The sequence below is a fragment of the Ostrea edulis genome, chromosome 1 (genome assembly GCF_947568905.1).
Source record: "Ostrea edulis chromosome 1, xbOstEdul1.1, whole genome shotgun sequence".
Classification (NCBI taxonomy): Eukaryota; Metazoa; Mollusca; class Bivalvia; order Ostreida; family Ostreidae; genus Ostrea; species Ostrea edulis.
In genome coordinates, this window is record NC_079164.1 from 15617252 (window position 1) to 15641428 (window position 24177).

The window sequence follows — 24177 nt, forward strand, 5'->3', positions numbered from 1 at the left end:
TACCTAATATGACTAGAATTTTTTTATATAACTTTATGATAAAATTTAAAGTCAGACAAGCTGTTTGAAAATGGTATATTGCACAATCTGGGGGAGTCGTTGACATGACATAAACATTGTGTCACATTTGGCTGCTTTGTTATGAAAACTCAATAGAACACTAGACTCTCTTCACCATCTCTGTCTAAATTAGGATGCAGCCTAAGCACTCATTCTTTTCTGAACAAATTTTAAAATGCAATTACATGAGCTCCCAATTTCTGCAACAATTTCCCACAAAATGTGCCTGCGGTCTACATCCATTAATATCCCAACTCTTTCAGCATACAAAATATTAAGAACAAACAAAAAAATCTACCTCGATTTTCAAAACATCTGTTTCTATGGCACTGTCAAAGTGGTACTGTCCAAAGTTCATCAAAAACATTTTATACATAAATTCAAAGTAGGTTCAATATTACTATGTATAATTTTGAATTATATTTCAAAATAAAAAAGTTATAAAGGATTATTCCACGAATGTTTGCATCACCTTCACACTAGTTTTACTGTACTAATACAGTTACTCTATGACCACTCTCATAAACCTGATACTAGTAATATTGAGTACTGGCTGTTATTCATGACCTAATTTTCTTGTTTATACAATTAATTTACTTATTATTATCCATTGAAATCAGCCAAAAATAATGAAAAAGAAAACTAAGAACAATTAATATATATCCATTAAAATGATAATTTTATAGATTCAACTAGTATATTGTATCCCTTAGTATAATTTTATAAATTAGTAGTATATGGTATTCCTTAGTAAGTTGTGGAATGCTCCTTCTAGATTAAGAGCTTATATCAATTGACCACCAGTTCTTGTAGCTATTTTCACATTAAGATATTTATCTTACAGCCCAGTGGTTATGATTAAAAGGCCATAATACAAACACAGCTGGTGGAGAAAAATTCCACCAAATATAAACATCAAAAGGAATGCAGTTATAAACAAATCTCTCTCTATAGTGAGCATTGGGGGAAGGGTTTGTTTGTGTGTGTGTCAAATGCAAGAATCTTGTACAACACACATATTTACAACCAAGTCAGATAACTTACCTGAAGGTTCCACTTGAGTGAACACTTGAACGGATGTGTTTTTAAAAAATCAGCGACCTCTATGAAAGATCTGGGTTAGTTTACAATTTTTCTGAGGCTACAGAAGCTCTGAGGCAGTGTGTTTACGCCTCTATGTGACAAGATAAGCAGAGATTCTGAATGTAAACAACGCCCTACTGGTAAAAAACTTTCTCCTGGCTTACCGGGACAAAACACATGGTGAGTAACCCATTCATTTTAACTACATGACGGTCAATTTTACTGTTGTTCTTTCTGCAGCTTGTTCATTTTCTCCATTCTCAATGCTTTTGTTTGTCCCCCCCCCCCCTATTTAAAAACCAATGCTGCCATAGATCACATTACATGTTGACAAGTGATGTATGCTTTGATATGCTACACAATCTACAACATGACTAATCTTGTGCATCCCAAAGTGAAACTAGACAAAATCATTGTGACATACAGTTCATTTGAAGTGAGAACTATGCTGACTGTGTTTATTCCTGTATCCACAGCCTCATGATGCAACTTCATGCATCTCAGTAGATCTAAATCAAAACATCATATAGGTCTTGTTTTTGCTCCTGCAATCAAGTTTCCTATAAAATACTACAGACAGAGGCACCTGATTAAATGTATAAACTAGTGGCTCTCTAGCTGGCATTGACTAGCCTGTACAACATCTCGGGATATTTATTAATGTACCAGTAGAATAACTTTATACAGACTGAGACAATATCATGCATAAGCTTATTGTTTATTTTTTATTCCAGAAAGATGGCCAACTGCAGACAATGGACACTGATGACTGTTGTGCTCCTTATTGAGGCAGTAGACCTTGCCTGTGACTGGTTTTTCTTCACAAAGATCCATCAAACTGATGATGACTACATCACAGAAAACAGCCACATCCCCTGGCTTGCCCTGGCCTTCTGCGTTCTGGGCACGCTGACCGTCCTCTTTGAATCCATCAACCTCGGATTTGAAGTGTTCACTGACCGCGGCCCATTTCTCTATGCTGATACTGTCTCCATGGCAACCACATGGGTGGAGGATGTGCCCCAGATCTGCCTGGCCCTGTTGGTGGCCATACATCAGAAGAGCCTCATCCACTGGATCCAATTTGTTAAGGTTGCCTGGGCCCTGGTGGAGCTGATTTTCCGTGGGGTGGGTCAGTGTCTATATTGCTGTGTGATTTCAGAGAGACACAATAAGGCCGTTAATTACTTTATAGCTGTGTTAAAGTTCCTTGCTCAGGCGGCTATTCTCGGGTGTTCTATAGGTATATTTGTACACATAGTGAAATGACAGATGAGAGGAGTAATGATTCTGTTTGACATGCTGCCTCTGGAACACGTCTGTTGTATGTTGGGTGGTGATGTGAATGACATGTCAGTGAATACACACTATGTCCACCATGCTCTGTTCAATCTATTTACGCATCCGCATTAACTTCCAATATATTTGTATGTTTATCTATATTCAGCTGTACAGTGTTTGTAACAGGTGTTGTATACATGTTTATATCAATTATTCCAAAGTACAGTGGTAAGTCTCCCATTTCATGAATGCAGCCATAATATATAAATATGATCAGGGCTATCCCTTATATCCTTTCCACAACCATAGAGTAAAAATGCATAATGGCCAAAAACAGAGAAAGTAACCCCCTGCGTTGGGCCCCAGGGGAGGATATTATAACATATTTGGAATAGTACAGAAGGGAAATTTGCATATTATTATTTGTTAAAATTACAAATGTCTGCTTTAAAGAAGTCTTCGTGCATACGTCTTGTCAGAGTGACCCCAGCGCCATGGCCTTTGGACACTAAAGGACCGATCCCAATGCTCATTCTGTAGGATATTAAACATACTTTTCCTTGATGCAGAGTGTGTATTGATCCAGTGGTTCATATTTTTGGGGGATTTATTTTTCTACTCACCCCCCTTTAGCGGAAAATTCTTCAAAATCTCTGGCTGTTAAAAAGGATATTTGAAATAGATAATACCATAATATCGTATTAAGTAGTAGGAAATCTGGGTTACCTACACTATTCATGTCACAAACTGAAAGTGATAGTAGTCAGGAACTCGAGTCTGAATTGACAGTACAGCATAACAATGATAAAGCTAATTCCCGAACACACACTGTACAACTGTACTAAAGTTTGAACATGTTGACACACACACACTGTACAACTGTACTAAAGTTTGAACATGTTGACACACACTGTACAACTGTGCTAAAGTTTGAACATGTTGACACACACTGTACAACTGTGCTAAAGTTTGAACATGTTGAAAGTATTTTAAGGCTTTTAAAGATAGTATAGAGTTTCAAGGCATTGATAATTGACTATTCACAAGACAGATCTCAGTTTCATAAATCAAGGAATGTCCAGTCAGGCGGACTAATCACCTCAAGAATACCGTTAACAATTTTTGCTGATTCTACAAACTCGAGTATAGCTTTCATTAAAGTGATGACTACAATTGTTTATCATTTACAATAAATACACTATGTCTATCTGTTTTAATTTACTTTTTGCACAGACACCATACAGTTCAGTAGTTAGTAGCTGCAGAACTGTAGCTCTCTGAGAAAATATTGGGACAGATCAGATCTAAGTCGTGTCAAATATGATGGGTGTTGTAAGTTTTACTGTTCATCATTGTGAATAACAATGTTCAATGCCTTTGGGTTTTGGCACCCTCGAGCAACAAAATATCAGTGTTGCCCAGTCTTACATATTGGACAAGAACTAAGTTGGGTTTCCAAGACTAAATATGACAACTGTCATTTATGGACCTGAAGTTTAACAGTCTTGAATTTCTCTGAAATTCAGTACTGATGATTTCAATGTTGAATTTCAACACAAGTAGTCAGACAAAACTGATGTCTCCCCTTCCATTTTCCATAGTTTTTGTAAAAAAAAACCTTTTTAAGGGATCATCTTTAGAATGGAAAATCAAGACTGACAGTACGTAACATTTGCCTGTATGTATATAAGCTTCAAACAAGGAAAAGTGTTGTGAACATATGATAGTAAATTAAACTTACCAACATACTAAATATCAAAGGCTTATGTCAAAAGACAAAGTTATGATCCGGACCACAAAAATGCCAAAAAAATTTCTATTATTTGACCTTTACATTAAAGGTAAAAGTCAATGGTATTCTATGTATAACGACCATTTTTCACATCTAGTAAATGCATGGTGGGATTTTTGTAATCATGATATCATTTTGAAAGGTTCATCAAATAAAAATAATCCATCATAGGAATTTTTTACATTTTGATTGCCGCTTGATTTACATTGAAGTCTATAGGAAGAACATGTTTTATTTAAATATTTTTAAAAGAGATTATATTTTCATACAAATCTCTTGGTAGAAAGTTACATTCATTCTTTTTCTTTATAAAAACATCAAATAAAATTAATCATTTACCGCACACATTTTAAGAAAATTAGATTTTTCTTAATTTTACAAAAAAGTAGATCTACTTTTCAAAAAAGTCTCAAGTGCGAACAGGTCAGCTTCTAATCATTTACCAGTCATGTGAATTTCATCTACTTCATTTTCATCATTATTTAACAATGAACATTTATTTTGATTTAAATCCTTCAAAATTGTTCATTATCCTTTTGTTATACATTGAATACATGTACCTTATAAATGTGGTGAAATGACTCCGATGTCAAATCGTGTGAACATGAATTCACATGTAGTCTGTTAATCAAGAGTTCTTATACTGTATATACTCGCCTATAAGTCGGATTTTAGGGAGCTAAATATTGGTCCAAAACTATATATCCGACTTAAAGGCGAATACTAAGAAGATTAGCATTTTCCTGGACAGCGTAATGTATACCGTAGTATTTTTGAACAACTTTGTACGCCGACGATTATCATGATTAACGTTGACTGGACATATTATATTATTCATGTATTCTAGGATTATATGCATAAAGTACAAGTATTTATATATTTTAATGATTTAATTCATCTTAAGTGTATATTATTGAAATTGATTTGTTAATCAAATGAATAAATATCAGCGCATTTCACAAAATATTATTTGAAACAGAGGTGAAAATGTTAGAGCATTGGTTTGAAATTGTCAACCGGTTCTTGAAAAAAGTTATACCAACTTATAAGCGGGTCAATGGCAAATCCCTCCAAAATAGTCTACAAAATATACAACCGACTTATAGGCGAACCGACCTATAGGCGAGTATATACGGTATGTATTTTAAAACAGAAAAATAAGACCCAATAATTTTATTTCACGAGTAACCCCTCTCTCGTGAAATTAAGTAATAATAAATTCCTCGCATATATATTTAGGAATGTACAGCATTTTTGCTTGAAGAAAATGTCTAGAAAATATATTGTATAATGTTGTACAGAGTAAATTGAAGATTCTTAACTAAAATCACATCTCAAATGTATAACAGTAACTCTGGCTCTAGAATTCAAACTTTCATTGAATTCTCTGAAGTTCAGTAATTTCTACACTGAAATAGTCAAAACTGAAGAAAAATGCACAAGCAATATTCACACGGCAATATATTCACTTGTGTAGTATAATAAGAGGAGGGATTACCATCCAGATAAAGCATTCTTTGATAAATAAAAAAAAAACACCAAACAAACCTATAACAGTTTTCTTTTGACACTTTTTCTAATATTAGAGAGTATTGATAAAATGTTAGTTTTAAGATGGCTTTTTAATTTAAACATATTTTATTGAGAAACTCAACAGGATTGGGCAACAGGCATAGCCTATGTAGGCCCTCTCCCAAGATGGCTTTGTTGAATATCAAATTCCATCAAGATTTCTATCTAATAAAGTATAAATTGAGAAGCAAAGTCATCAAAATATACTTGGCATCAACATCAAGGGGAACATGTACACCCAAGTCTGATTACCCTTGCCTTAATAGTACTGTTTTTCATTCACATTTACCCATGAAAGTTTGACCTAGCTGTATTTCTCAATAAAATCTCAAACTAAGTTTGAGTTTTCTTTTATCTGAACAGTCAAAATTTGAGTAAAATCCCAGACTCGAGTCCAAGTTTCAACTTATTCTTATTTTTGGGGGTGGGATCCAGATCTGGACCTTTGACCTTGAAAGAAAAAGGCATCTTACTCTCACCAAGGGAAACATGTGTAGTGATTATTCTAGCCTTACGAGTACTGCTTCTATCTTGATTTGTGACCATAAAATTACCCATGTAAGTTGACCTTGACAAACAATAAGATTCCTCCTCTAGTCATTTGGAATATCTGTACAAAGTTTGATGATCCTAGTCTTACAAGAACTGTTTTTATCTGACCACAAGGTGCTGACAGATGGACAGAGATACACACTGCACCATACCATTACACGACCAATCTATGACAGGCATATAAAAATAATGGAAATTACGTTTTCCCCAAAACTGATTCCCTTCTAAATCATGGCATTACAAAGTCGTAGATTTATTAGCATTTCCTTAAAAATTGCCAGAAACATCAACATTTCAATCAGTCATTTAAACAGACACCAGGGACATAGATAAAAACTAAGTTCATTTGTAACATTCAGATATAAAATTTTACCATGACCGACACATATGGTCCATATTTTCTAAAGCCAAATAAAGCTTGGAAACAGCTGCAATTTTTGGTAGTTTTAAAGAAAATGGTGAGAAACATGTGTCTGTGAGTCAAACAATTTCATAATATATGATTAGAATGATCATTAGTTTTGCATACATCTTACCTATTTAACAATAAATTTAATCATATAGGTTTTTTTAATTTATGGACTCTTAAATTACCATCAGAAATAAGGCAAAATTGGACAATTCATGAACCTAGTCCAAATTTATACAAACATATCCTTTTTTTATTCATATGCTTCAAACTTCAAAATTTTTTTTGAAAGGGATACTTTTTACAAAATATTTCAGTATCCATTCTATGTGAAACTTTACACTACACATACGCACTGTCATGCATGTTTAGTTGAGAAGACCCCAGTTCTACACAACACACTGGGATTCTTCAATCTGTAAATAACAGCCCAATGAAGGAAAACTAAACTCTTCAAATCATCAGAACACACATACACAGAAATAACATACAAGATTCCTTCTCTTCCTACGACTGAAGATTACCACAAGAATGTCTAAAAGCAAAGGCAATAAAACACACTTTCCAGAAAAATTATTACAAACTGAATCATGGATATTCCAAATTTAAATGGCACAATTTACCAATGCCAACACAAGTGGTAGACCAAGATGCCTTGCTTCATGGCAAATATGTTTGAGTGTGAAAGAGGGCACACTTTATTTTTCTATCTACAAGGTAAAGTACATATTTTTACCATACTGACTTCAAACTATGTCACATTCACCTTGGAATTGTAAGATGTTTTGTCGAGAATTGTGTTTTAAGTAACAGTAAATCTGTCACTTCATCGGTTGTGAGATTAAAACTCATCAATATTCATTACATGCCTTGTCTTGGAACCAAACCTTTATCTTCAGAATATATTAAGTGACATCTCCTTTCCCAAATTGTCCATGGTACAATAATGTCATTAGTCTTTCTCAGTTAAGATTTTAAAAACTGGATTATGTAAAAAAAAAAAAAAAAAAAAAAAAAAAATCTCATTGCCTTTGTTCCAATAAAACAACAGAACAAATCTATTGTTCTGCATGAAGGACACAGCACAAAACATAATCCATTGATAAAAGTAGAAAATCGAATAACAAAGCCCTACCTTGCTGCTGGGTCGAATGATGGCCTCTCCTTGATCCATACTCTCCAGTAATTTCTCACACTCCCTATATCCCACATTGTGAAAAGAAGGATGAGCGATGACTCTTTTCACATAAGCTATCAAAAAACAAAAAATCGGAAAAATTAATGGTAAAATGAAGTTCAACAACCAAGTCTTTTGAATATATACATAAAGTAAAACATTACAATCGATGAGAAATTTTTTTTGGTTTTATTTCAAAAGTATTTCTCTACAGCCTTTTCTAAATCAGCTAACAGTTTTCAATGGATAGTAAAATGATTCACCTTCCCTGATCAGCTGACAGGTTTCTATAGATAGTAACCGATTTACATACTTGTAACACATTAATGACCTACTATTCCTGATCATATGACCATGTTCTATAAATAGTAACATGACTAATACTTCTGGTCACTTGACAGTTCTATAAATAGTAACATGACTAATACTTCTGGTTACTTGATGGTTCTATAAATAGTAACATGACCTACATTGTCTGGCTTTATGTTTCACTTTCTCTTCCTCCTTTTCTCTGTCTTTATCCTCTTGGTCTTGGTCGTAGTATAGGTCTTTGGGAGGCCTACAGAAAAGAGAGATTTATCCACAGAATCTTCATAAAATGCAGTAACTAGTCCATCTCTCATCAAGGCTGCAGGAAACAATGTGTTGAACTTTTAAAATAGCATTTAATTCATGGAAAGTTAACTTTTGTACACAAACAGAGAGAGAAAACGATTAATTTCATGTTGCCTCCTTCTGTAAACAAGGGGCTTAAAACAAATGCTTGTCGACTGCTGAGGCAGCTTACCTCCAGTGGTTGTCTGTGTCCATGAGATCTGATGATTTACTGGTTAAATCCACCTGAAACCTGTCGATGTCGATCTTTGTGATTCGACAGTGTATTGTCATTCCCGTCTACAAAATATCAACCTCTGTATCAGCTTTACAACACTACTCACTCATAATAAGGAAAGAAAGATACAAATTTCATTAAAACTTGTTATCACTCAACTCTTTACTACTGTCTAAGAGGAATAAAACACTTTGGTTCAAATTTGTGCCTACCACAAGGATTGACAAACAACTGATCCCATTTTCTGAGCATTTTGCAAAGCATCGAGTTAAAACCATATAAAATGACTTCTTGATACAAAAAATTCTTAAAAAGCACATTTTATTTTCACTGTACTGATATGACATTGTGCTCTCTAGAATTGACCTGACTTACTATGATTCATTCCTCTACTCTCTTACAGTGTTTGTCTTGTCTTGACCTGACTGACCTACACTTAATCCTCTGCACTCTTAAAGCCATTGACTTGACATAACTGACCTACACTTATTCCTCTGCACCCTTAAAGCCTTTGACCTTGACATGACTGACCTACACTTATTCCTCTGCACCCTTAAAGCCGTTGACCTTGACATGACTGACCTACACTTATTCCTCTGCACCCTTAAAGCCTTTGACCATGACATGACTGACCTACACTTATTCCTCTGCACCCTTAAAGCCGTTGACCTTGACATGACTGACCTACACTTATTCCTCTGCACCCTTAAAGCCTTTGACCTTGACCTGACTTACCTTGACTCGTTCCTCTGGACTCTTTATGTGTTTATCACTGATGTTTTTTGTGTGTAGGAATCCACTCACTCCATTATCTAGTATAATTTTCACACCAACTGCTGAGCCTGGACAACTTCCGGCATCAAAATGGCTCCACACCTGTTCAGGTAAATTGACATGACTAAATCATAAAGGTCATGTAGTCAACTCCACTTACAAAAAGAAAAACATTACCTATTCCATAGCACACACAGTGTAACATAATATTTAAAGAAATTAATCAAAACTTGTATGTTAATTTACAAATACATCAAAATTCTTATTTTTAAGTTACATACACATTGAATGTAATAGCAACAAAAGAGTTTATTGTAAATTTCCAGGAATCAGCTGTACCTCGCTAAGTTCTGGGAAATCACTACGGTTACAGAATGGACACTGCCAGAGTCCGGTCTCATCGTTCCGGACTGGATTAGCCTGATCCAGTTGTTCTCCTCGTGGGCGACGATGAGCAATGCCAATCACCTTCCCAAGAACCAGTTTACCTGAAAGACAGAATTTTTTTTTATCAGAATATACCCACAGAGAAGCAGTCTATATTTGATATAATACAGTAAAATCTTCCTTACATCCATGAAGGGAAGCTCTGTATATTCAAAGTTCCTTATATCAAAAAAATAGAGGGACACATATCTAATATACATCGTCCAATTAAAAGAACATTTCTTATTTCGAAAACGTTTATGTTTGAACATTGCCTTTATCATAGCCATGATTATGTGATAAGTTTACATTAATTGCCATTTTTAACTAAGTTTGGAAGATATAAATAGTCTTTGCTATAAATATTGCAATTATGACTTCCTAAGAACTGAGAATTCCTTAAAACCATTTATTTATTACAAAAATTGTACAGGATATGACAGGGGATTTATAAATCATCCCATATAACCAAGATTTCGTAACAACTGAATTTTTTATGAACAAATTTTACTGTGTCCGACATCGCCACATTAATCAATTATAAGACAGCAAGTCCTTGACACATTTCTATGAATACTAATCCAGTTGTAGTCTTCCTTGTGAAACCAAATTCTTAAACTTGGTTTTATCACTGAAATATGGCTGAAATATTGCCAAATTGGTATTAAACACTCTTAACAAAAACACAAATATAGACTCTTACCAACATAAAACGTCTCGGGTGTCTCCTTGGTGATCATGTTAAACCTCTCCTCATTGAGGGGGGATCGGTAAGGGGTACGGAGGTCTTTGTAGCGATGGTTTAGTTCTGCTCGGATGTCATATAATGTGATATGTTTGTCTCCGAAACCCTGTAGAAAAAAATCAATATACATGTATTTTAAAATAAATCTACCACTGCAGGTGCCCGATTCACCTAATGCTCACATACACCGAGTGTCATCATCTGAATGTGACCCTCACCCCATCCATGGGATCAAGTGATCTTAAAGAAATGTTACATCTGAGGAACAACTATGGCACGAGTTTTCTAGATACATTACATCCTAGTTCTTGATTCTATCTCACCCTGAAGTCAAGTGGTGATATTAACCATTCAAAGACTGAAGAGCTGTTTGTGTAAGTTTGCTGTTCACAGCCCCTAGAAAAAAAAAAGTTGTACCCCCGGGGTCAAGTGGTGTTATTTTACTAGTGGTCATTCACAACATTCAAAATATGAAGAAATTAAAATTAAATTCGTTGACAAGGACTAAATTTCTGTTTGATTTCATTTTAAATTCAATGTATTAGGTTTGTTGGTTGTATACTGATTAATGTCCCACTTGAAAATTTTTCAATCAAATGAAGACCAGTGCCGCTGAAGGGCTGCAAAATTTAGGCCTGTGCTTGGCGCTTATGGCCTTCAAGTAGGGAGGGATCTTTACCAGGCCACACCTACTGTGACACGGGGCCCCGATTTTAGCAGTCTCATCCGATGAACCGCCCCATTTAGTCACCTCTTATGACAAGCAAAGGGTACAGAAAACCTATTCTGACCTGGATCTCATGGGACACAATGTATTAGGATTCCAATCTTTAAAATAATCTTTGCAAAAACACAAAGAAGCCATTTCCCCCCTTTAATATCATGAGAGTTCTGTCTCTAAGCACTGATAAATGCCTCAGATCCCTTTATGTGACATGTAGCTCTAATCCTCAGTGAAAGATCTCTCTTCATCCTCAGAGAAAGCTCTCTCTCTCTCTCTCTCTCTCTCTCTCTCTCTCTCTCTCTCTCACCTGTCGCTCTAACTCCTCAGCAAATGCATCCAGATCGAGGTCCCTCAGTCTCTCTGGACTCTCAAGAATTTCCTCCAGGGCACCTGCTGGGTTTGCATCCTCTGCTGTATCGTCGTACTCCAGTGCATCCACTGCCATTTTACGAGCCCATTCATACGTCTCAGGGTGTACTCGAGAACCATCCAGAACCTCAACATAGGAATCAGTGCTGTAAACAGACAAAGTCATTTAAATCAATGCCAATGTGTGGTGCATAAAACACTCCATAAATCTACTGAAAAATATGAATTAATCATAACAATAGCTGCAGAACTGTAGCTCTTTGAGAAACTAATGGGACAGATCAGAAAGATATAGATCCATCCCTTATAAAAACCTTCAATTTACGGCACAGAAAAAAATATGCACGGTTGAGGTCTTAAATCATTGTATTCTTGCATTGCCGTCTCATAAATTGAATATAAAAAAATTCCTAACATATTTTCCTACTATACTTGTATCCAAACATTCCTTCAAATATTTATTAAATATGTTAGCAATTTGTTTTATATTTTTCTGCACCGTAAATCAAAGATTTTTTTTTTAATAAGGGATGGATCAGTTGCTCTTCGAACTGTCCCAATATTTTCTTAGAGAGCTACTGTTCTGCAGCTAAACAATTGAAGGGCCAGGTAGCAAGCTATTACAACAAACTTTTGCGAATCATCTTCACCATAACAGACCTTCATGCATGTCATTCTATGCATCATTGTTTACACACCACTTTATCATACTGAAATAATCTACTAACCTATCCATTAGGCTGAACGTGTCAATTTTGATGAACCCCGCACAGTTTACGAACACTTTGGCACCCATGTGACACAGTGTGACAAGCTGAGTTCTATTCTCCAGTCGAATATTATTTTGTTTGAGGATTTTCAGCAGATATGTACCCTTCCTGGGTCCCAGCCCACACACGAACTGTACCAGGGGTGCCGTGTGGGCATGAGCCAGCGATCGATTAATGTCCACGCCCACCTCATTCACACGGTTCACAAATTCCAGTGTCAGAGCATTCAATAAAACATCCTTGGGAATCTGATCCTGTAACATAAAATGTACATGTGCAATGTATATAGAGTGTACTTATGATAAAGTCTACCTACAAGTTTATATTTTAACAAATGTTTTGCTTAATATCAACTCTACTGCACTATTTCAATGCATGCAAAGACTGTATTATGGGTGTATTAATTGTATCCGTAAGAACTAATTAACAATACCTCTGTCATTAATGTAAATATCACACACTACACTTCTATTTTGAAAAGGTTTAAAAAATCGCTATAAATAGCATCATCTTCCCTTGGTGGTGCAACAAGATGTGTCAGAGCCGTTAATTCAATTTGTGTCCAAGATTTACTATATGAATGTATTGATTTTGTTTGACAGTCAGTTTGCCCTATGTCAATTTGCTGAACAAAAAATCTTAAATTTTTTTCATCCAACAATGGGTTCACCAGGAGAGGATGGTACAACAATAGGTTCATTCAAAGGAGGTGGTACAATAATGAATTCCCCTCAGTGGGGTGATAGTACAAGAATGGGCTCAATTGGAGGGGTGATACAATAATGTGTCCACCTAGAGAAGGTGGTACAAGAATGGGCTCCTCTGGAGGGGGTTGGGGATGGTTCGTGAATGGGCTTATTTATAGGGGGTGGTAATTTTAGAGAAGATGGTACAATAATGGACTCACCTAAGAGAGGGTGACACAAAAATGGGATCTTCTGGAAGAGGTGGGGGATGGGTCAAGGATGTGCTCATTTAGAGGGGGTTGGTACAATAATGGGCTTACTTAAATGAGGTGTTAGAAGCAAGGGTTCACTAACAGGTAGTGGTACAAAAATGGGTTCACCTGAAGAGGGTGTCACAAGAATGAGCTCACTTAAAGTGGGTGGTACAAGAAAATGTGAACGTCTAAGAAGTAGTACAAGAATTGACTCATCTAGAGGGGTTAGTAAAATAGGCTCACCTAAAACAGGGTGGAAGTATAAAGGTCTTGATAGAAAGGGCAAATTTACAGGGGTTGGTATAAGAATGGGCTCACCTAGAGGAAATGGTCCCAAAAAAAACCCCAGCCAACTTATAGATACCGTAAGAGAAAGGGCTCACCTTGAGGGGGTGCATAGATGGATTCATTTGAAGAAGAGGGGCAATACAGATATTGTCTCATGTGGAGGGGATGGTGAAGCAATCTCCTTGAGAAGGGTGATCTAAGAATGGAGTCATTTTATGGGAGACGGTACATGTACATGGATTTACCTGGAAAGGATGGTATTTCAGACAGAGAATGTCCTCATCAGTGTTACACAACTGGGCAAACTCGATAAGTGGATCCTGTAGGCGACGAGCTATAGAAATAGCATGCCGCAGGACGACGGGGTATTCACGGAAGTCACCCTGTAATACAACACATAGAGTAAATAGAAATCAAAACTGTCCTAATGGGACATATCCCCCCTCATGTATGTCTTTGAATTGCAGGGTTTTCAAACTTACATAAGATAATTCAGTTTTGAAATTTAGGAAAATTTGTGCTATGAAAATTTTTAAATTGTGCAATGAAATTTTTTTTTCTGGTGGCCTTTATAAAACATTCACAGACAACCCTACAAGCCGCTTTTTAGTGTGTGTGTGTGTGTGTGTGTGAATGGCCTGTGTTGCTATGGTTACCTGTCCTTTGTTGGAGTTCTCATAAACCATGGCAACCTCATTGTCAACTAACTCCACATTGATGGCTGGCATTTCCACTTCCTCTGTAAGTTCCTGAATAATCCGCTGAACATCTTCCACAATCCGTAAGGCTTCCTTAGATTCTGCTGTTACAGCAACCACATGGGGCCTCTTGGTTGAAATAAACTCCTTCAACTTCGCAAGGTCATTTTCCTGTAAGTTACATGTATCTTTAAATCTTGATCCTGTGGTAAATGTCAAATTGTCATCATCCTATAATTTACTTTACTGACCAGTGATATATATAAAATTAATTTACAGGTTTCATCCAGTTTGACAGTTGCATATCATCTAAAGATACTGAAAATTCTTTTTTTTCAAACACAAGAGATTTTTGATGTGTAATCTAGATATTTTAGTGATGGTGCTACTGATATAACCTTGCTTCTATTTTTAATTCCTACCACTTCCGTATTGCTATGGAATAACATCCCAATCTCGTTATTCAGTGATTTGACACACTTAAACAACTGCTAGCATATTGTAATGAACTTACATTAAACATTCCCATCACATACCTTTCCTTTGCGATCCACTTCCCTGAATGCATTTTTCCGCATACAAATGTACTCGAGCCGCAGGAAGTCTGTAACCTGACCCTCAGGGTCGATAAGGACTCCGAAGGCGGCTGTGTCTCGGTCGGTGGAGTAGCCGATCCCGAGGACACGCAAGCCCTCCTCCTCGTAGTTATTGTCCTCCAGCTGTTGATCAGCCTGGTACGGTGCCACCTTAAGCCAGTTATACAGCTTCCTGCAGCATGCCTAGGAAAACAAAATTAGTCAAGCGGAAATGTCCAAGGTCAAATCTGAAGGTAAAGGTATCAAAACAGCCCAGATAAAACCTTGACTAAAACTTACACAAATTCTGGTCATTTCCCCCAAATATTTATAAACTTTGAAATCTTTCAATGTATTCAATGCTACAGTTGATAATTTTAATTCTTTACCTTAAATTAGTACAAACATTGGATGAGTGTAGGAGGTCACTTTCTCATATAATCACCAGTGTGAGACTGATGTTATCCATGTGAGACAGCCATGTGAGATTTTTTCGCACATTTTCAACAGTATAAGACTGACGTTACCCACGTGAGACAGCCATGTGAGATTTTTTGGTCTTACACTTCTGCGACTTCATTGATTATAACGTCGTATATAGATATTTTCTATTGAATACTTTACATAGTGAAAAAAAAATTGCATTGTTCTCTAAAAGCTCCTGAATTACTTGTACTGCACTGTAATGTGGATAATAATCCTTCAATATTTACTCATGCGGGAGAGGGGAATTCTACCTCGTGGACAAACCTCGTCCCAGACTGACTCTCACCCCCCTTAGTGGAATTACCCAATACCACACCAGTACTTATCAAGGATCCGTTTAGTCTCACCTTCACAATGCCATCTTTGGCCTCGGATAAAAGTTTAGCTCTGAGTTCTTTCTCCATCTGTGGGTACAACAGCTTCATTAGGGCGCGCTCGAGAGCCTGGCTTCTCTGGAGATTCCACTGCTGGACAAGGTGGCTAAACTCATCCTGTCAAACGGAAATCTAATTTCTGAACAGATGATCTTTTATGTCAAATTAAATATAGTGTTGTAAAATGGGGCTGTCCCTTCACAATGCCAAAAACATTTGCAAAATGGGGGGGGGGGGGGAGGGGGAGGGTGGTTCTCTGACAACTGGAGCATTTCAGAATTTTCATCAATTTGAAAGTTCATACATTTCAAACTAGTAATCATTATCATCCAACCCATTAATTCAGTCACAGTATTTATTGTACATTGAAATCTGTAAACTAATTCCTCTGACAAATTCATTTCTGATGGCATCTCAATTCCAATTCTTTGTGCCATGAATTTCACTAACTTGCTTTCAAATCCCTTGACAATGAAATATGAGGATCCTAATGTAAGTCACATAAGCTTAATACTAAGGGAGACAATCTGTTATTACACTTCATAATTAAAACAAGATACCTCTGTGAAATAATGAATATTCTATGGTGAAAATTTGAACCCTGACCTTGACATGTATTCCTCACTTTGACAGAATAAAGTTTGGATCTTAACTTTTGGTTTTCAGTTTTAAATCAAATACAGTTGAACTTCCTTATCTCGAACATCAATATCTTAAATATCATGGATATGTTGAAGCGAGTTGGAAGTCTCATCAACATTCTCTTTATGTGTTTTAACCTCAATATCTTGAGCCCTCAAATATCTCGAAGTTATTCATCAGCCCTATAGAGTTCCAGATAACGAGGTTTAACTGTACATGACTATTGTGCGGAAGCTGGACAAACAGAATGACAGTGAGATAGCCCCTGATCTTCATTCTCAGGAGGTATAATACACCTCCTCCCTTAAACCCCTCAGATTACAGACCCTGTAATAAAGCTGTCTGATTTCTTCATAATAAGTCTGTGTGTTCCCCGACTCCTCATCAATGCAGAACGACATTGTTAGCAGACGATCCTCTTCTGCCTGAAATTTACCATGGATTCATCAAATCAAATGGAATTCTTTTACAGTTCCTCAATATACTTTATCATAAATATAAAAATATTGAATCTTTCATCAGAAATTTCTCCATTAATTTAAGTGATTTTATCTGATATTACACTTTATAACAATGTAGAAACATGGCATTTTCTCAGTCTTCCTTTGCAAAAATACCATGGCCAGTTTTGTCAACCTTCTTGTCTACATTTCATGGCCAGTTTTTCTAGCCTTTTCCTCTAAACACATGACTCACCATGGCCAATTTGAGATACTGCTCATCCTTGAGATCTCGAACAGGTTTGTTTTTTAGATACTTCATGCTGAAGCAAGAATGTGACTCGTCTATCTCCTGTGACAAAAAGTTTACAATCATTAGACATCACGCTTTTAATGGGCGTTTACTTGCAGGCACACTATCATGTTAAACATAGGATTGTAAACACCACATTTCTATGATAAACCTTAATCTGTTATGCAGTGGAACCCCGTTATTACCTTTTCCATTTTGTCACGATAAAATAACGTATTACCGGGGTCAACGTAATAAACGTTCCCAGTGAAATCCATTAAAAATATCATTTGGAAACTGTATATCTTCCGTTGATACTCCGTGAAGGTGTGTGTGTGAACATATCTCTACTGTCTTTGTTTTAAAGACAATGACACTTGATTTATTTACATCTTATCTTAAATGTCCGTAATTTTTCATGTTTTCATCCCGTTTCTTTATTTCTTGTGTAGGATAAATAAGGATGCTTTGATAAGCATTGCAGATCTGCTTTCGTTTCCGCCATTTTGTTCAACTTTAACATAATGCGTTCATATAAATTTCTCTCAATAACTTGTTCCGGTTCATATTCAACATTCGTACATAAAACAAAAAATAACAAAACATCCTTTTTCTTAAGTTATATCTCTACTACATGATACAAAACACAATTTAATAAATCCCATCCCCCCAAAAAAAACAACAATACGACGACACAAAACGCACACGATATCCAATATTTGCACACTTTTTTCACCAACGATTAACACAGAGAACAAACGCAATCCACTTTTTAAAAAATAATGCACTAATTTTAAGATCACATTTATAACACTAAATGATGGCACTAAAATCACGTGCACATCAAAAAAAGATATCAAGGGATTTTAAAATGTTCAATGAGCTAAATGCCTTGCACGAATCGGCTGATAACACTGGGTAGTTTGATCGGCGTATTTATGGACGAAATCTAACAACACCCAAACTATTATGTCAAAATAACTGACAATTGTTTTAATTGAACACTACCTTTTCTCACCTAACTATGTCCAAGCCGTTATCCAAGCTGTTTCAACTGTGATATGATAAATTTTGTCCTACATGCTGTCCGTAAATAGAGTTTTAATATCGAAAGCAATCACACGATGCTAAACATGCATATGGTTGAGAAATTATTTCTTTGATCATCAAAATATGAAAAATGAAGAAAATGTGATTGAGTACAATTTCTAATAAACATCATTTAATTGCTTATCACTGGCTTCGATATGGGGTATTCACCTGTATTGATGTTGCTAGATCTATCAAAGTGTGATCAGTCAAGCATCTCTAATCCCCTAACAGACCAGGAAATTTACATGGTGACTGCCTGGGGCAGCCAAGGTGTGAATGGCTTATTATTTTGAGAATCACTATTGAATAATTAGGGGTTTATTACGTTTTTGTTGGAATTTTTATGTAATACCGAGTCCCGGCATCTTGGGACAACGTAATAACGAGGTCTATTTTATATAGGTTTGTTAAGAAATGGTTTTGTGCTTTGAAATTCCAACGTAATATGCGGAGTAACATAATAAAGGGGGAACGTAATAACGGGGTTCCACTGTATATGTATTTATTAAATTTAACAGTATATACTAGAATTTACTAAGTGTTAATTTGCAATACTTACAGGAAAATAAACATTTGATTACGAAGTAAAATGAGGTATAGAGACTGATATCAAAGGAGTAACACGCATGTGTGAAGTTGTAGTGTGAATTTGTGTGCAAGTAAGAAGCAGCAAAAATTCCCACGATTACAGTCATTGTGTGTAATTAAAGAGTAGACAAAAATTCCACATTTTTGACAGATGAAGTCTCCTTGATTGTAGTCAAGAGTTCACTATATCAGTTGATATAATGATTTTACTGTATGGAGTTTGATGTGGGGATGTATTTGCTATATTGATTTGATATAATGATTTTACTGTATGGAGTTTGATTTGGGTATGTGTTTGCTATATTGGTTTGAAATAATGGTTTTATTGTAAGGAGTTGAAAACAGTCATCTTTCCCCCTAAATTCCCAGAATATAGCACCTTCATTCCTTTCTTGGTTGGTTGGACTGAGATCTTTGCCCTTTCGTAGTAAGCCTGTCTCACGACTTGTCGAACTGTGGGATCATGGGAAATTTGCATGGCCACCATGTGACGTGCCCCTAACAACACTTCCTCCTCTGTGGGAAATTGACTGTAGCAGGGAGACGAGAAATATGTTACATGAACATCAACTGAGTTATATGTTCACCACCACTGATAAAAATTACTTCCATTTACCAAATTATAAAGGTGAGAAATTTAAGGTAATTCTAGGAGATATAATACTAATTGTATCTTTAGTTTTATACAATCAGTTCATGCCCTTCTCTACTTGGGAGAATCACTACCCACCCACAGACTTTCTCCCGGGCTAGCTCCAGTGGTTCTATAGGATACTGTTCCACATCGTGTCTCTGGTAATTATCTCGCAAATTCTCACCAAACTGCTCTGGGGTCAGTCCAAACTTCTCAGCAATATCATCTGTACAGATTAAAAAAAAAAAAAAACACCTGAAGTTGGATGAATAGGATTCTCATTCACAAATCCCACGTTTTTGTTGTAGGAACACGTACCAATATCATGCTGAGGACTTTAACCCAATTCTTATCATGATATACTTTACTTGCCTTGGAAATGAAATATCCAAAGAATTTTATTCTACTCTGATCTGACGTGTCAATATCTGGTAAATCTTGACCTAGTTTATCGTATTTCTTTGACCTTGCCTGGTACTGACCACAGTTAATCTTCAAATGAAACTGACCATTTTTCTAACTTACTGCAGCTACACATAACTCTGTAGCTGTGTTTGCAATCAAATTACCCTGTCATGGTAGAGATATTTTACCATAATTAAACTGGTTATTTATTTCATATAATCAAAGTAATTTTTTAACCTTAAGGTACTGAGCTATTTTCATATTTCAATTTACCCAAGTCAAAACACTTGTCTCTTTTAAAAACAAATTTGAACTTATTGCACAATCTAATTAAAATCAGATCCTAGGATAAGCTCACTATCGCTATAATAGGATCTGACATAACCCCATAGGGGGTCATGTCCACATGACCTTTTGCTTGGAATATTCATGAGAACTATCAGCCAGTCAGATTGCGCCATACAGACAATGATGGCTATTCAGGCGGTTCCCGGCAATTCGTAAACAAGTTGCAGTAATCGCTTTCCCACGAAGTTTATTGCACACTATAAAATTGTATATTCTCACATATGGAATTTTAAACTTCCGCAATAATGCCTAATCTATTCCGTCCATTCAAACAACAAAACGTACGAGATAAAATACACCCAAATCAAATTAATTATGAATTGCGATTTATGTATGAATAGGGATGGGTACGATTTGAATAGTTTACTTAATTAACCCGAGGAATATAACACCAGTCAACGTAAACGGTACATTGTGACGTCACATTTAACTGTGATGTGTTTTCTTTCAAACCAAACACTCGCAGCCGTTTTCCTTGAATTGTAAACTCCAACAGTTTCAAAGCCGACGCGCTGATTGGCTGACATAAAGTTCATCTGAACATGACCCCTAATAGGGTTATGTCAGATCTACTTATGCAGAGTATACGGCGTGGATCTAAGAAGTCTGATTTTAATCAGATTGACTTATTACACTATTTATTATAATTCAATTAAATAGTGGGAACATACTGCACTGTTTCTTATAATTAGATTGAATTGTGGTACTTTGACACAAATGACCTCATGAACCTGACCTGATTCTTTTTTATATATGCCCTATTTGTGAACATGATTTATTTTCTACAATAATTAGAACAAATTCTAGGGCATGTTTTACAAAAGAACTTACGACTAGCTTTACATACTGGAATTTTCCCGTTCATTGTAAGATCATTTACTCAAAGGCAAAACATTGAAAAATATTTTCTTATGTTGTTTTGTAAAATGGACCCCTGACCTATTATCTAATTCCATCATCTAAATTTGACCCAGTTTTTTATTATTTGTTTTCATTTGACCTAGTTGTTGACTGACCAATTTTCTTCTCCTGACAAATGTTGTAGCCCGTTTTTCGAGTGGCGTGTTTGATGGTATCCGACTGCTCCAGATCCTGTTCTGGTTCAGTTTCACCCTCCTCCTTTTCACCCTCAGATTTTTTCTTCATCTGAGCCATCTTCATTTTTGGAATGTCCATACCATAATAGAGAAGGAAATGTTGATACACGTCTTTCAGTTCCTCCATCGTTTGCACATTCCTAACTCTGAAACAAAAACAGAAGAGAATGTTGGCGTAATTAGAGAACTGACAATCATGGAGACCACCACATTAACAGTGGAATTAGCTACTTGTGTCCAAGTGACAAAAGCTACAGTCAGTAACCAAGTAAAATAGAATACAGCCAATAAACTTACTACTATATAAATTGAAACAAAATTTAGTTTGATCTATAACTCATCACATTTATGATTTAAAAACACATCAACATCTATCTGCTGGTCTGAATTTATAAAAGTCCAAGAAGTTTCCTAAGTCCATAGGTCATAACCCTGATGAAAGTAGGTCAAATGGAACAAAAACTTAAACTTGATCTGTAACACTTCAATACTACACAACAATGCACAAAAAATCTTCTACATTGTAAATATCTCAAAGCATAGTGAAATAAAGTCTGCAAAACTGAGAAGGTTGTTGAAATTTTCAAAGCCCAAGAGTCAAACACAGTAATTCTGCTGAAAGTAGGTCAACTGAAACAAAACTTACACTTCATCTATAACTCAATAATCTACAGCTAAACTTCAAATATCAGCTCAATGTGTGGAAATGTAGTAAAATTAAGAAATTTGTTTTGAAACTCCTAGGGATATAACTGTTGAAATTAGGTCACTTGTCATGGAACATAAACTAGTTATGTCACAATCTTCAGCTCAGTATCTGCATGTACAGCGAAAAAAGACTGGAAATCTACAACTACATGCATGACTTATTGATTGACGGACAAGAACGGGCAACTTTACCTATATGCCCCTGCCATTACATGACTGGAACAGATCTTCAGTCTGTGAAATGTACACTGACCTGTCTAAATCCTCGTCTGTTAGTGGACGTACATTGGACTCCAAGACCTTGTCTGGGTCAGAGTTTGTGTCAAACTGATAGTTCTGCATCTTCTCAAACAACTTTATCAAGTTCTGCTTCCTTGACCTTAACTGAGTCCACTGAAACAAAACCCCAAAAAACTGATGATTATCATTTCTTATACACAGATTTATTGAAAGCAAAAATGGATGTATTTGTAGTTTAAAAATCTGGAAACAATCCTGTACACTTCAGCAGCTTTGAAAATTTACAAGAACATTTGAACACTCAATGAGGAGTAGAGCATTCGCCCCGCATGTGGTAGGTCGGGGTTCGAATCCCGACTGTTAAAACAGGTAGTGACAGTTCCATTGCCAAACATTCAGCATCAGGTGTGAATGTCACGGGTCCTCAGAGATAACCTTAAAATGGATGATCCATGTCACAGTAGGTGTGGCACGCTAAAGAACCCTCAATGCTCAATGGCCGTAAGCGCCGAGCAAAGGCCTAAATTTGAGGCCCTTCACTGGTCTTGGTGATGTCTCCATATAGTGAAAAAATCTCTCTCGAGAGACATTAAACAAGATAAAAATGATCAATCAATCAATGAGGGGAATTCAAGCTGATCACTCAATATGTGTATGTAACTGTGGTGGTGTAAAAGAGTTATATAATTGTGGTGGTGTAAGACAGAGTTATGTAATTGTGGTGGTGTAAGACAGAGTTACGTAACTGCGGTGGTGTAAGACAGAGTTATGTAACTATTTTAGTGGTGTAAGACAGAGTTATGTAACTATTTCAGTGGTGTAAGACAGAGTTATGTAACTATTTTAGTGGTGTAAGACAGAGTTATGTAACTATTTCGGTGGTGTAAGACAGAGTTATGTAACTATTTCGGTGGTGTAAGACAGAGTTATGTAACTATTTCGGTGGTGTAAGACAGAGTTATGTAACTATTTTGGTGGTGTAAGACAGAGTTATATAACTATTTTAGTGGTGTAAGACAGAGTTATGTAACTATTTCGGTGGTGTAAGACAGAGTTATTTAACTATTTCGGTGGTGTAAGACAGAGTTATGTAACTATTTTGGTGGTGTAAGACAGAGTTATGTCACTATTTCGGTGGTGTAAGACAGAGTTATGTCACTATTTCGGTGGTGTAAGACAGAGTTATGTCACTATTTCGGTGGTGTAAGACAGAGTTATGTCACTATTTCGGTGGTGTAAGACAGAGTTATGTCACTATTTCGGTGGTGTAAGACAGAGTTATGTCACTATTTCGGTGGTGTAAGACAGAGTTATGTAACTATTTCGGTGGTGCAGTAAAGCATTGTTTGTTGTTCCATGTTACTGGTTGTGTCCAGTATCCAGATTTTACTGACCTTCTCATCCCACTGCCAAACTTTCCAGAGATCATTGATGTTGAGGTCAGACTCTACATATTCTTTTCTGTAGAAAGCAATGAAGGGAACCTACAAAACACACACACCAAATAACAAGTTACTGTAATTACAACTGTGTACACTAAGATACAAACAAACACTATTCAATCACTAAGGACTTCTATTGAGTCCCATTCCAGACCCTGGGTCAAGGTTTGAACAAACATGAATCTGTACACTGAATTAAACAGCCCCTGGGTCAAGGTTTGAACAAACTTGAATCTGTACACCCCATGAGGCTGCTTAGCTATGTTCTTGATAAGATCTTTTGAAAGATTTTGTTATGTACCTTTACTCCCTTGCTGTGGCT

The 24177-nt window shown here is 36.1% G+C and overlaps 2 protein-coding genes across 2 annotated transcripts in view; one reads left to right on the top strand and one right to left on the bottom strand.

Annotated features, from left to right (window-relative positions):
• The window catches only part of LOC125661721 (transcription elongation factor SPT6-like), a 42921-nt gene that overhangs the window by 6735 nt on the left and 12009 nt on the right, over positions 1–24177 (bottom strand). Inside the window, exons 10-28 of the mRNA XM_048893866.2 lie at positions 23808–23897; positions 22427–22566; positions 21385–21611; positions 19712–19841; positions 19361–19511; positions 17266–17361; positions 16896–16994; positions 15901–16044; positions 15029–15271; positions 14451–14663; positions 14040–14177; positions 12525–12820; positions 11735–11942; positions 10662–10809; positions 9872–10020; positions 9494–9634; positions 8714–8820; positions 8397–8485; positions 7885–8000 (exon numbers count right to left, since the gene is read on the bottom strand). Coding sequence (XP_048749823.2) covers positions 7885–8000; positions 8397–8485; positions 8714–8820; positions 9494–9634; positions 9872–10020; positions 10662–10809; positions 11735–11942; positions 12525–12820; positions 14040–14177; positions 14451–14663; positions 15029–15271; positions 15901–16044; positions 16896–16994; positions 17266–17361; positions 19361–19511; positions 19712–19841; positions 21385–21611; positions 22427–22566; positions 23808–23897 — 2925 coding nt within the window. The remainder of the gene's footprint in view (positions 1–7884; positions 8001–8396; positions 8486–8713; positions 8821–9493; positions 9635–9871; positions 10021–10661; positions 10810–11734; positions 11943–12524; positions 12821–14039; positions 14178–14450; positions 14664–15028; positions 15272–15900; positions 16045–16895; positions 16995–17265; positions 17362–19360; positions 19512–19711; positions 19842–21384; positions 21612–22426; positions 22567–23807; positions 23898–24177) is intronic.
• Positions 902–3633, top strand: LOC125661859 (uncharacterized). The gene is made up of 2 exons (XM_048893995.2): positions 902–1323; positions 1878–3633. Exon 2 carries the CDS (start codon positions 1882–1884, stop codon positions 2410–2412), a length of 531 nt encoding a protein of 176 aa, XP_048749952.2. The 5' UTR covers positions 902–1323; positions 1878–1881; the 3' UTR covers positions 2413–3633.